This window comes from Monopterus albus, unplaced genomic scaffold (genome assembly GCF_001952655.1).
Source record: "Monopterus albus unplaced genomic scaffold, M_albus_1.0 scaffold27.1, whole genome shotgun sequence".
Lineage (NCBI taxonomy): Eukaryota > Metazoa > Chordata > Actinopteri > Synbranchiformes > Synbranchidae > Monopterus > Monopterus albus.
The window spans coordinates 3,204,403-3,216,543 of NW_018127907.1; the positions used below are offsets into that span (position 1 = coordinate 3,204,403).

The window sequence follows — 12,141 nt, forward strand, 5'->3', positions numbered from 1 at the left end:
CTACACACACACACACACACACACACACACACACACACACACACACACACACACACACACACACACAAAGAAAACAAACAAACCACACATTTGTGTCTTTCTACAATTGTGAGAACACTTATTGCAATAATGCCTAGCCCCTTACCAGAAATAAAGACCACATACTGACTTGACTCATAACTCACCACTAATTAACTCAAGATTTGACTGGGACTCAAACATTTTAGGGACAATGCACACTACAATTAGTGTTATTACTGTTAATAACGCCAGTGTTAGCCAAAGGTTTTGGTTTTTACACCCCTCTGTTATTCCTTAACCAGGGAAGCCCTGATCCAGTTTTTTGGTTCTCATACTGATCCGATTCCTTTAATATTAAGAATCTGCTGATACGATTCCAATCCGATATGTACCTACATTAAATGTTCATTAAGTATGTGACATATTGAAATTTAAATGAATCTGGCAAACTGTATTTTTCAGGAGCTTCTTGATCCAAATACTAGTTCAGGTCCTGTTACCAAAATATCAAGTTTATTTGCTTATATTATTGATATGAACAGAAAATAACTGGGAGTTGGACAACACTGTCAGAACTAGATTCATTACAGGGCAGATACTAACACTGACTTTGTGTGTGTGTGTGTGAACACACAGTTTGTGTAACCAGTCTAGTTTAGATTTACCTGTTTCACTTTTAATAACGCTGCATTAACAAAAGGTGGAGCTGTCATTGCACCACTGGAGAAAACCATAAAATCATAGCCATGTCTACACCAAAAGCACAGCATGTGCAATGTGTAACATCTTGCGTGCACATCATTGGGAGGCACCTGTTCACTCTCACATAGGAAAGCAGGTGCTGTGCAAAACACACAGAGGAGCCTTTGGAAAAGAATACACACAGAGGACTCTTTTTGCATGATGTAGCCTATTTCTCTATTTGGGTGGAGTTCTGTTTGGAAGTAGTAAGCCTTCAGTGTTTTTGTGGATTCTGTGGAGCGTGTTACGGGCATAGCTCCAAAAATAGCCTTGAAGATAAAAAAATAAGCTTCAGGTTGCAGCTGGCTTAAGGTGCCAGTCATATGCCAGCTAACATGCAGCCAGTACAGATTGGATTCATATGGCAGCTTATGAGTTGCATGACCCACACGTCTCAAAAACGTGCTCAAATACAGGTCTGTAGTTCTAAATAAGGATCAGAATTGGATCAGCTTTAGTCTGGCCGATAGCGCTCCTGTGAAATATACCCAGATCTGCACTGATATCAATACTTATTATCGGATCAGGACATCTCTACTTTTAACACATCACAGCATCCTTCTGTCAACTACAGCTAAGCTATGTTGACCTGGAGTTAGCATAAATGTTTGTGAATATTACTGCTGGTGTTGGTTGTAATGTCAGATGTGTTGGGTCATGTTAGACTCACTGCCTTTGTAATGTAAGGTAGTTGTTCATCTGAGTTGATGGCTGCATCTGTTTAAGTGAAATACTGTTTTTTCATGTCTAATTTTGCTCTTAATCTTTATTTAAAGCATTATGTTTAAAGGACATAATACACATGGTTCCTATTACCTACTATACACCTTTATTGGTAGTTACATTGGATAAAATTCAAAAGGAGAAAATGCTCTTGTAGTATATAGTGAATTAAAAACCTAAGTCTTGACTCTGCCCCCAAAACTCTGGACTTCACTCAAACACCTACTCCAGAGACTTCAGATTTAAACTGAACGCTTAACTCAGTCTCCAGACTTGTATTTTGTGACTTGAGAAAATGTATGCCTCTCATCTTAATCTTAACCATCACAGCTAAATGACCAACCCCCACCTCTTCCCAGATAGGATAAAGTGTCCTCACAACACAAAAATGTTCTCACACTGACTGCATCAAACAAACATCTGTCCACAGAACATAATTAGGACGTACACACAGACAAAGGTTATTGATAACTTAAGGGTCATAAAGTATACTGATAGGAAATCAGGTCACCAGCATTAACAGCTCTGAAGGGGCTGTTAATGCTGGTGACACTTTAAAGTTCAAGCTATATTGAGGTTGAAATGTTAAGAGCCTTACATGGTCTCCAGTTCCAGCCAGGTGGATACATACTGGTTTATTCTTCTGCCACCTTTTAGGAACTATAAACTGGAACCTGAAATAACACACACACACTGTGAGGACTCACTTTGATACCATAGCATAATAACACATCAAGATTGACAGAAAACAGATTTCTGTTGTCATTGTTCATTTAACAGGAACAATACGTTCACTACAACAGATAATGACAGTGTTACAATAATTGACAGACACTGTAATAAAAGAAACACTATGCTCATCATTATTTGGTTGGGAAAAAATAAGCAAATCAAAAACAAACTTTGTGAATAACTAGAATTACCACCTCGCAGTTGTCTCCACCAACCTGCCAAATTCACAGGAATTGGACAGACATGAGGATACAGTGACCCTGACCTTCTACCACCAAAATCTAATCATTTCATCCTTCATTTCAAGTGGATGTTTGGTCCAAATATGATGAAATTCCCTCAAGGTATTCTTAAGATATTGTGCTCACAAGAATGGAGCAGACGTGAGGTCATTGTGACCCTGACCTTTGACCACCAAAATCTAATCATTTCTAGGGATGTCACAAGAACCAATATCAAAATTCTGGAAACATGACAGAACTTGTATCATGTTCTGTACCACTTCAGGGGTTTCATGCAGCTCACCATCTTGCCCCGTCTTCGTCTGTGGCTAATTCCACTCTGCAGGTAGCTGACCTGACCCACCTGTTGTTCATTTACTCCACCCTATTTAACCTGCTCTGTAGGCTAATTCCACTCTGCAGGTAGCTGACTTGACTCACCTGCTGTTCATTTACTCCACTCTATTTAACCTGCTCTGTGACAGCATCCTTCTGTCAACTACAGCTAAGCTATGTTGACCTGGAGTTAGCATAAATCTTTGTGAATATTACTGCTGGTGTTGGTTGTAATGTCAGATGTGTTGGGTCATGTTAGACTCACTGCCTTTGTAATGTAAGGTAGTTGTTCATCTGAGTTGATGGCTGCATCTGTTTAAGTGAAATACTGTTTTTTCATGTCTAATTTTGCTCTTAATCTTTATTTAAAGCATTATGTTTAAAGGACATAATACACATGGTTCCTATTACCTACTATACACCTTTATTGGTAGTTACATTGGATAAAATTCAAAAGGAGAAAATGCTCTTGTAGTATATAGTGAATTAAAAACCTAAGTCTTGACTCTGCCCCCAAAACTCTGGACTTCACTCAAACACCTACTCCAGAGACTTCAGATTTAAACTGAACGCTTAACTCAGTCTCCAGACTTGTATTTTGTGACTTGAGAAAATTTATGCCTCTCATCTTAATCTTAACCATCACAGCTAAATGACCAACCCCCACCTCTTCCCAGATAGGATAAAGTGTCCTCACAACACAAAAATGTTCTCACACTGACTGCATCAAACAAACATCTGTCCACAGAACATAATTAGGACGTACACACAGACAAAGGTTATTGATAACTTAAGGGTCATAAAGTATACTGATAGGAAATCAGGTCACCAGCATTAACAGCTCTGAAGGGGCTGTTAATGCTGGTGACACTTTAAAGTTCAAGCTATATTGAGGTTGAAATGTTAAGAGCCTTACATGGTCTCCAGTTCCAGCCAGGTGGATACATACTGGTTTATTCTTCTGCCACCTTTTAGGAACTATAAACTGGAACCTGAAATAACACACACACACTGTGAGGACTCACTTTGATACCATAGCATAATAACACATCAAGATTGACAGAAAACAGATTTCTGTTGTCATTGTTCATTTAACAGGAACAATACGTTCACTACAACAGATAATGACAGTGTTACAATAATTGACAGACACTGTAATAAAAGAAACACTATGCTCATCATTATTTGGTTGGGAAAAAATAAGCAAATCAAAAACAAACTTTGTGAACAACTAGAATTACCACCTCGCAGTTGTCTCCACCAACCTGCCAAATTCACAGGAATTGGACAGACATGAGGATACAGTGACCCTGACCTTCGACCACCAAAATCTAATCATTTCATCCTTCATTTCAAGTGGATGTTTGGTCCAAATATGATGAAATTCCCTCAAGGTATTCTTAAGATATTGTGCTCACAAGAATGGAGCAGACGTGAGGTCATTGTGACCCTGACCTTTGACCACCAAAATCTAATCATTTCTAGGGATGTCACAAGAACCAATATCAAAATTCTGGAAACATGACAGAACTTGTATCATGTTCTGTACCACTTCAGGGGTTTCATGCAGCTCACCATCTTGCCCCGTCTTCGTCTGTGGCTAATTCCACTCTGCAGGTAGCTGACTTGACTCACCTGCTGTTCATTTACTCCACTCTATTTAACCTGCTCTGTGCGCTCCTTCATCTGCCAGTTAGTCACTTTCCAACTGTCCCGTTCTCTGCTGCCTGTTACCTGACCTGAATCCTGACCCGTCTGACTCTCTGACTGCCTTGCCCTTGCCTGTAACATATGTAGCCTGATCTGCCTGACTGTTTGACTCCTGAACTGATTATCAACTACTGGATCAGAACGCTGTCTGCCTGTGCCTCTGCCCTTTCTCTATTTTTGCATTTTTGGATATTACTGAGGTCAGTTAATTTTATTTGATGGCTGCTTTTCGTTCCGTCTTTAGTGCTTCCTCATACTTTTGAGTTGTTATTCCTGTCACAGAGGCAGGTTCTATCTTGCTAGAACTCATTTTATTTGTATTTTATTTTATTTGTATTAGGACTATTGGGCCAAACCTGCTTTTTTACTAATATGCATTTTGTAAGTGTTGCAACTTTCTGTTCAGGTTTTGTAATTGCCATTTTCTTACGCTCACATTTCACCTGATAAAATAATTGCTTTACAGCTTTCAGTGATCACAGGACTCATATCAGCTGCTGGGACATCATGACATTAGCAGCAGAGTAGAGTAGACATCATGTTGTGTACCTGGCTTTGACAGCCTCTGGTGGTAGGATTCCAGGAATAAAGTGCTCCAGAGGAGAGATGAAGAACCCATCATGAATGTAACATTCACTGTGCTCCTCTGTCTGGACACATAGGCACAAACAAACATGTATTTGTGAAAAGAAAAAAAAAAACATTTACAGTACACTAGTGAGCAATGAAGAAAGAACACATGGGGTACCTTGTTTATGTAAACTGGATAGTTCATAGGCACCAGAGACTTGCACTTGTCTCTGTCTCCGATGATTTTGCGGAACTCAAAGATTCTGCAAAATACAATCAAGGAAGAACATACGAGTTCAAAATCAGTACAGATCCATTGGTTTCATCACCAAATCCAGATCATGACTGTGGTGTAAGTACAAGGTAAATAATTTCTCATGCTGGCTCACTTCTGCCTCATACAGTATGATTATTTGGAGATTCTGCACATTCACTGACTGTGTGGATGCAAAAGTGGAATACACACAACTTAAAAATATTATCATAAATGTTATCATAAAATTGTATTTCCTCAAAAAATTAAATAGTTAATTAATTGATAGTTATAATTAATAGGTAATTAATTAAAAAGAAAGTAGACCCCAGCTATCTGGTACAAACTTGTTGAACAAAACATGCAAGTGTCACAAACTGTTTGTCACAAAGCTTATTCCCTACTATAATCCAAAAGCCTATGGAAAAATCACATTGGCTTTTTGTCAAGGGAACCAGGGTGATGATAACTTCTGGGCTGGCCTACACAAAAAAAGTCCTCCCTATGGCACTCTGTTCTTTTATCTCCTGTTTTTTGTACCTCTTGAGGTCTTCAGGTTTCCCCCATCCTCCAATGAAGAGTTTGGTGAGGAGCAGCCTTCTGTAAAATACATCCAATCGGCTCACCCCCATCGGTCAGCACTTGGCATCTACACGTGGAGAGAAATACTTCATCCACAGGGTTTAAAGCAAAGAAAAATGGTGTCTGAATGTTCTGAAGGGGGATTGGGGAGGTGTGTGAGCAGATGACCCCTGAACGTAGACACAGAAATGTTGCTCAAAGTGTCCAGTCAAGGTGGAAGAATAGACGGACTGCATGTGAACAGGGATCCATAGTATTGGAGAACTTAGGCAAAATGTTGGTGAAGTTAACTTTATAATGTGACAGAGAGCCTAAGTGTTTGTTTCTAGGTTTCTCTAGTCCGTAGGTTATAGGGTTCAGTGCCCAAAAAATATAATGCTCAAATGAACTGATAACTCACCAAACTGATATAAGTGATAAAGTGAATATGTAATATACAGGTATGTATATTATGTATTATGTATTATTATGTACATGTATTATAGCCTACTTTGCTAAAACTTGGACACTGCTCTTTAGATATACTGGTCAAATACTGGCAACTATTATATTAAGGACTGACAGTTAATAAAAAAAAAAAGAGCAAACCTTTTTGTTTTGTTGGTAGTGCATCCTACCACACAGCGGCTTTTAGGAATTTTTCACTTTTTGGTAAAAAGACCAAATATAAGTTATGTATGACATGAAGTGCTGATGATCACTGAACATGATTGGCTACTTTATACTGTTATAAGCTGTACAGACTGGAGCATCTTTGAGTGCCTTGAGAAACTGGTGTTTGAAATTTATTTTTCAGTGCCAAAGACTAATGTCATCAATTTGGCACCGTACCTGTGAATATATGTGGTGCGTTTAACTCATCTCTTAAATATTCTATATTTTGTATCCTTTATTCGTGTTGCCCTTGATGTGAAAAGACCTTAACTGACCAGACAATAACTATGTGGTGGATTCACAACCACAGATCCCAGTAAGTCAAGTCAGGTTTTAACCTACAGCATAAGAGAAAGTCAGAAGGAAGCTAGTCTGAATTTATTTAGTAGGGTGATGCTATATAGTTTTGCTGTTTGCTCTGGTTTCACCAGCAATTCTAATAGACCACTCAAAGTCTGTGATGAGTTCAGATATGCAGAATTGTATGAAGGAAAAACAGATCCCTGTTCTGTATTTACTGCTGTACAGTTTGAACTCTAAGCTCACATTGTCCAACCTATAGCTGAATGATCAGTTATAGAGAGGAAAGTGAAAAATAAAAACAAAACTTAGGCACTTACAAAGCAAATTTAACAACAACCCTCAACACCACCTTGTATAATGATGTTGGGTTCATCTTCCTATTGTCACTTACAGTAAAGCTGGTTTTCAGTAAATATCACTGGGGCACATATTAAATTGCAATCGCAACTTCTCAAAAAAAAAAAAATCACAATTGCATTATCTTCTAAACTTGTTCAGTCCTACTGCACATGCTGCAGTGTCACCTGACCTGCTTCAAATACCAAGCATTTACAGAAGGTAGCACCTGGCAACGATACTGGCATTAGCTCTGTGGCAAGCCACGCTGTTTTATCCCCGTGCAGACAGTTTGAGGTTCAGACCAAAAGTTTTCAGGGACGTAATCGATCACCACTAGATTTGTCGTGCATTACAGGAGAAAGCTTCCCCGGATTCAGAAGTGACATTTCAGACCCACGACTCGATGTTTAATCGTAGCTGCTTTAGAACATATTATTACTGACCTGCTGTTCAATGTTCAACTTTTACCTGAGTTAGCCAACTTATCCCCGTGCATTTATGGCTCCACAGACAGACGGTTTACAAAACCCAATAAGGTTACTCTAAGCTACTTCACATTGTATATAGGCGGTCACTATCCTCGTTAAAAACGCACGTACTCGCACGGCCACCTAACAGCTCCCGTCGTCCTAGTCCTGCTTCTTCCTCGGCTTCTGGCGGGTTGCGAACCAACGATTACGTGCATACCACCACCTACTGCATCGGAGTGTGTAGAGCCACTCCGCTAAATTATCTGAGCTCTGCGAATGAATTAAAGAAAACAAAACATTTATAGTTACTAATCCTGACCCTACAACGAAAAAGGATTCATCCAAATCTAAATGCTCCAAATCCTTTCTCTGTACCAACTACTGATTTTGAGCTCCACTCCTTCCCTGCTTCACCCACAATCCCCTCGTGTGTCTCTCTCTCTCTCTCTCTCTCTCTCTCTCTCTCTCTCTCTCTCTCTCTCTCTCTCACTGAATTACTGTATATTTATAACAATGCATAATCATGTGCTCATCATCTCCTGGAATTCTACACCACTGACAATTTTTCTCCATTAAATATAATACTGTGTGTACACTTGCATGCCCGATCTTTAACCAAGTAAATAATAGGCTGCCCCCTCTCTCCGAGTACAGAATATTCCCTTGACCTGTTTTACATTAACTGATTTGGGTTTTTTATAATAGTGTCCCCCTTTAACATCTGAATCCCTTTCTCTCTGCCATACTTTAATCACTGCTGATCTAATTAATGATTTACCTCTCCTCTACCATATGCTACTTTTATTATGTATTTTTAGATCTTCCTTAGCCAGTTTAGTTTTTGTTTCCTTCAACACCTACATGACCCAACAAAACTGTATCTCTAACCCCATCCTTTATATAAGACTCAAATAGCAGTGGGGAAGAAACACACATGAAGGTAGGAGTTGTCTTCACCGGGTTCAGGATCAGTTTCACCAGGACAACTCAGGCCAACCTTGATGTGGATATGGAAAACCATATACAGTCATGGCCAAATAGATTGGCACCCCTGCATTTCTGCTGGATATCTCACCACTTCTCCCAGAAAATTGTTGCAATCATAGATTCTCATGTTCACTTCAGCGATTCAATGGTTTGCACTGTCACCTCACAGCAAAAAGGTTGATTGGCAACTCTAAATTGCCCCTAGAAGTGAGTGTGACTGTGTGTGGCTGTTTTTCTACGTCAGCCCTGTGATAGACTGGCGACCTGTCCAGGGTCTACCCCACCTCTCCCCCAATGTCAGCTAGGATTGGCTCCATTCATGAATAAGCAGTATATATAATGGATGGAAACACGAGGGTGCCAATATTTTTAGCCATGACTGTACAAAATTAAACAAAACAAAATAACTAATTAAAACTTGTCAAAAGAACAAAGCAACTCAGTCATCAACAAAAGGGAAAAAACCTAAGCTAGGGCCCTGGCTATTACTAGGCCATCTTCCCCGATGGTCCTGCATTGTGTAACTGCCCCAATCAACTGTCCTTAAGAGTTTCTGCTCCTAGCTATTTACACAGGAAGCCCCTTTTATAAAGACAAGCCAGTTCCCAATCAGTTATATCATACCATTGCAAAATTATATGCAAGGCAAAATAAACAATGTCTAGTTATCTTTCAATTGTCTCCACAGGTAAATACTACAAGTAGAAATTAACTAGAGTAATTAAACTATGACCTGAAAACCATGAACCCTCCCTCTGTATTCTGCTCAGTATGGTAAGGTCCAAAGAGCTCCTCCCCTATAAATACCCTTGGAACCTGTCACTCCCTGTTTGACAGTCTGGGCCTGTGTCCTGAAGGAATGAGGTACATACAAATAATTGGTAACTCAAATTTGAAACACCAGAAATAAATCCATTTGTATAAATGTGATACCATGTAGTTTTTTTCCCCTTAACTTTGACAATGATACCATTATGCATAGTGTAAATTACCAGAAGCAACCAAGTGCCAAACCAAATCTGGAGGACATGACATAAGCCACGTACTCTATTGTCTCAGCATGCCAACCTCACACACCTCAGAGGGCACAGGATACACCTGTGACACTTTGTATTCTTAATAACATTTTAGGTATTTCAGTCATGATATCTTCTATTACAGTTTTACCTGATGATACTCTCATTAGAGCTGCTGCAGGGTCTGTGCAAGTTACTGTTTTAAGTGGCTGAACCTGTTCTATCCAATGCCAGCTATTGTCCTCAGAGGGCAAATGACTTCTGCTTTCCCTCTTCTTCTCTGATGTTTTACGGTAGTGTCCTAGTGTTGCATTACTGCCATCTTGTGCCCATAGTCTGCCTCACCATCCCATATCTTAAATTCTGTTATTTTTCTCAGTCACTTTCGTACATTTCTCAAATCAGAAATGAAATTCTCAAAACTACCTGTTCAGCCTCCACATTATCCAGTCACTTGTGCACATCATATGAGCAGTTTCTCATTGTTGTTTACAAATTATAAATTCTTTGGCTCATTTATGCAAATGATTGTTCAATTGTCTGTTGTTTGCTACATTATCATTTCCTTATGTCAAAATGTGTTATATGGTTCTCTTTTGAATAGTCTGACCTCCCAAAACAACTAGTCATTAGTTCATTGCAGATGTCATTAGGCCACTGCATGCAAAATGGGTGAACTAGTTGTCTTTAGTACATATGTCAGACACATACAGTTCTATTATACTTCTTTGCAAATGTTACTGAATTGTTGAACTGCTCTCAGGTGAATCTTGACTTTCACTAATGAGTGGGAATGTGTGAAGCATTAGATCAACTAGTTCTTTACTGTAAAATAACTCAGAGGTGTGTCAGATCAACCTTCAGGCAAGCATATATAGACAGAGCGTAACACAGTGTTACAGTTTGTGGCAACAGAAAACCTATGAAATTAACAGCATCAACTTCTGGGACTATAATAAGAAGGAGAAGGGCTGCGTGGTGGATGGGTAGGGAGGCAAAACGAGCAAGGAAGTGGCGAAGGACATAAGCAAAATAAGGGCCACGCCAGTGGATCATATGGTCAATCATGGCCTCACAATGATCGAGCCTGGTCGAATGCACCTCAATGTTAGTGGGGTTTCCTCTGTTTACATTTCTAGTGTTGTATTTTTGTTTTGTGCTATGCAATGCTGTAAAAACACTTTTTTCTGTATCTCATTGACAGTAAAAACAGTAAATGCTAATCTGTCCAATCTGTCTCAATCTCCCATACAAAAAATGTGAAACTTTGTACTGTTGAAATTGATACAGCATACAGAACAAGTGCAGCCTTGTCTATTTTCAGTCATTGTCCTCAAACCTGAGCCATAGTTATATTCATGAATATACTTCCAGAGTATTTTTGCTATACATGACCAAGCATTCTGACTGCCACGTTCATAAACGATGACACAAGGACTTGTCATTCTGATGTGCTGACACATTCACTGACACAAGTATTTACTTTTGACAGATAAACTAAGGATTTTGAGGAAGTGCTGTTTGTACGAACTGTGTCTGAGAAATGCTCTGACTATTATGGAAACATCAAGGATGATTCCAGAAATGTACCAAAGCAACTGAGAAAAACTGTGTTAGCTGTGTTACCCTCAAGTAATCTAATAACACTCTTCTGTGACTGTGGTTCAGTGGGTAGAGCAGTCGTCCCCCATCCAGAGGGTTGGGAGGTTCAAATCACAGTGCCTGTAGTCTACATGTTGAAGTGTCCTTGGGCAAGACACTGAACCCCAAAGTTGCCCCTGATGGTTTGAACCATCAGTGTGAGTTGGCGCCACAGATGGCTGCCTCGGTTCTGTACTGGAAACACGCTCCTTGTGTGCGTAACATACTTGGCCAAATAAAGGTGATTCTCCGTCTTCCACTCCTTCTGAATTCTACTATTTAAACTTAGATCTACTAACCCTAATTCCTGACACTAAGTAAACATATCTGCCCTTTCCCATGAATATTTCCTGCATGAAATAATGACATGATTTATCATTTCTGCTTCTTGACAAAGATGACAAAAGCCTGTAAGGTGTTTTCCTATAATAAACAGTGTACTATTGAGGTTACTATGGCAAATTCTGATTCTACTGTCTAAATAAATCTTTCTAACTTGCCATAAGTTAATTTTCTCATCAGTTGTAGATTAACTGGTCTAGATATCTAAACAATCAGACTTCTAGAAGAGCCACACTGACCCTCAGAGCAACAGGAGTGTCAAGCAACTACTCCATTAAAAGTCAATGTTAAATTAAGAGAGTTTTTAGGTGGCAAATGAAATGAAGGCTTTTGTAACTCACTCTATTGTCCACATTTTTAACACCACAAACACATGCTGCATATTGATGCGCTTAGCAGAATCCGCTTTCTCATAATCTAAAGATTTAGGTGGCAGAAGTTACTGCCTTGTCCTAATGACCAAAAGGTTGTGAGGTATATTTCAGGTAGATCCCAGTTTG

General features: G+C 39.3%; 1 protein-coding gene across 1 annotated transcript in view; it reads right to left on the bottom strand.

Moving 5' to 3' along the window:
* Positions 1-7,897, bottom strand: part of abhd18 (abhydrolase domain containing 18) — an 18,407-nt gene extending 10,510 nt beyond the window's left edge. Inside the window, exons 1-5 of the mRNA XM_020595412.1 lie at positions 7,629-7,897; positions 5,848-5,956; positions 5,233-5,317; positions 5,034-5,134; positions 3,691-3,766 (exon numbers count right to left, since the gene is read on the bottom strand). Of these exons, the coding sequence (XP_020451068.1) occupies positions 3,691-3,766; positions 5,034-5,134; positions 5,233-5,317; positions 5,848-5,939 (354 nt within the window). The 5' untranslated portion in view covers positions 5,940-5,956; positions 7,629-7,897. The remainder of the gene's footprint in view (positions 1-3,690; positions 3,767-5,033; positions 5,135-5,232; positions 5,318-5,847; positions 5,957-7,628) is intronic.
* Positions 7,898-12,141: the final 4,244 nt, after the last annotated feature.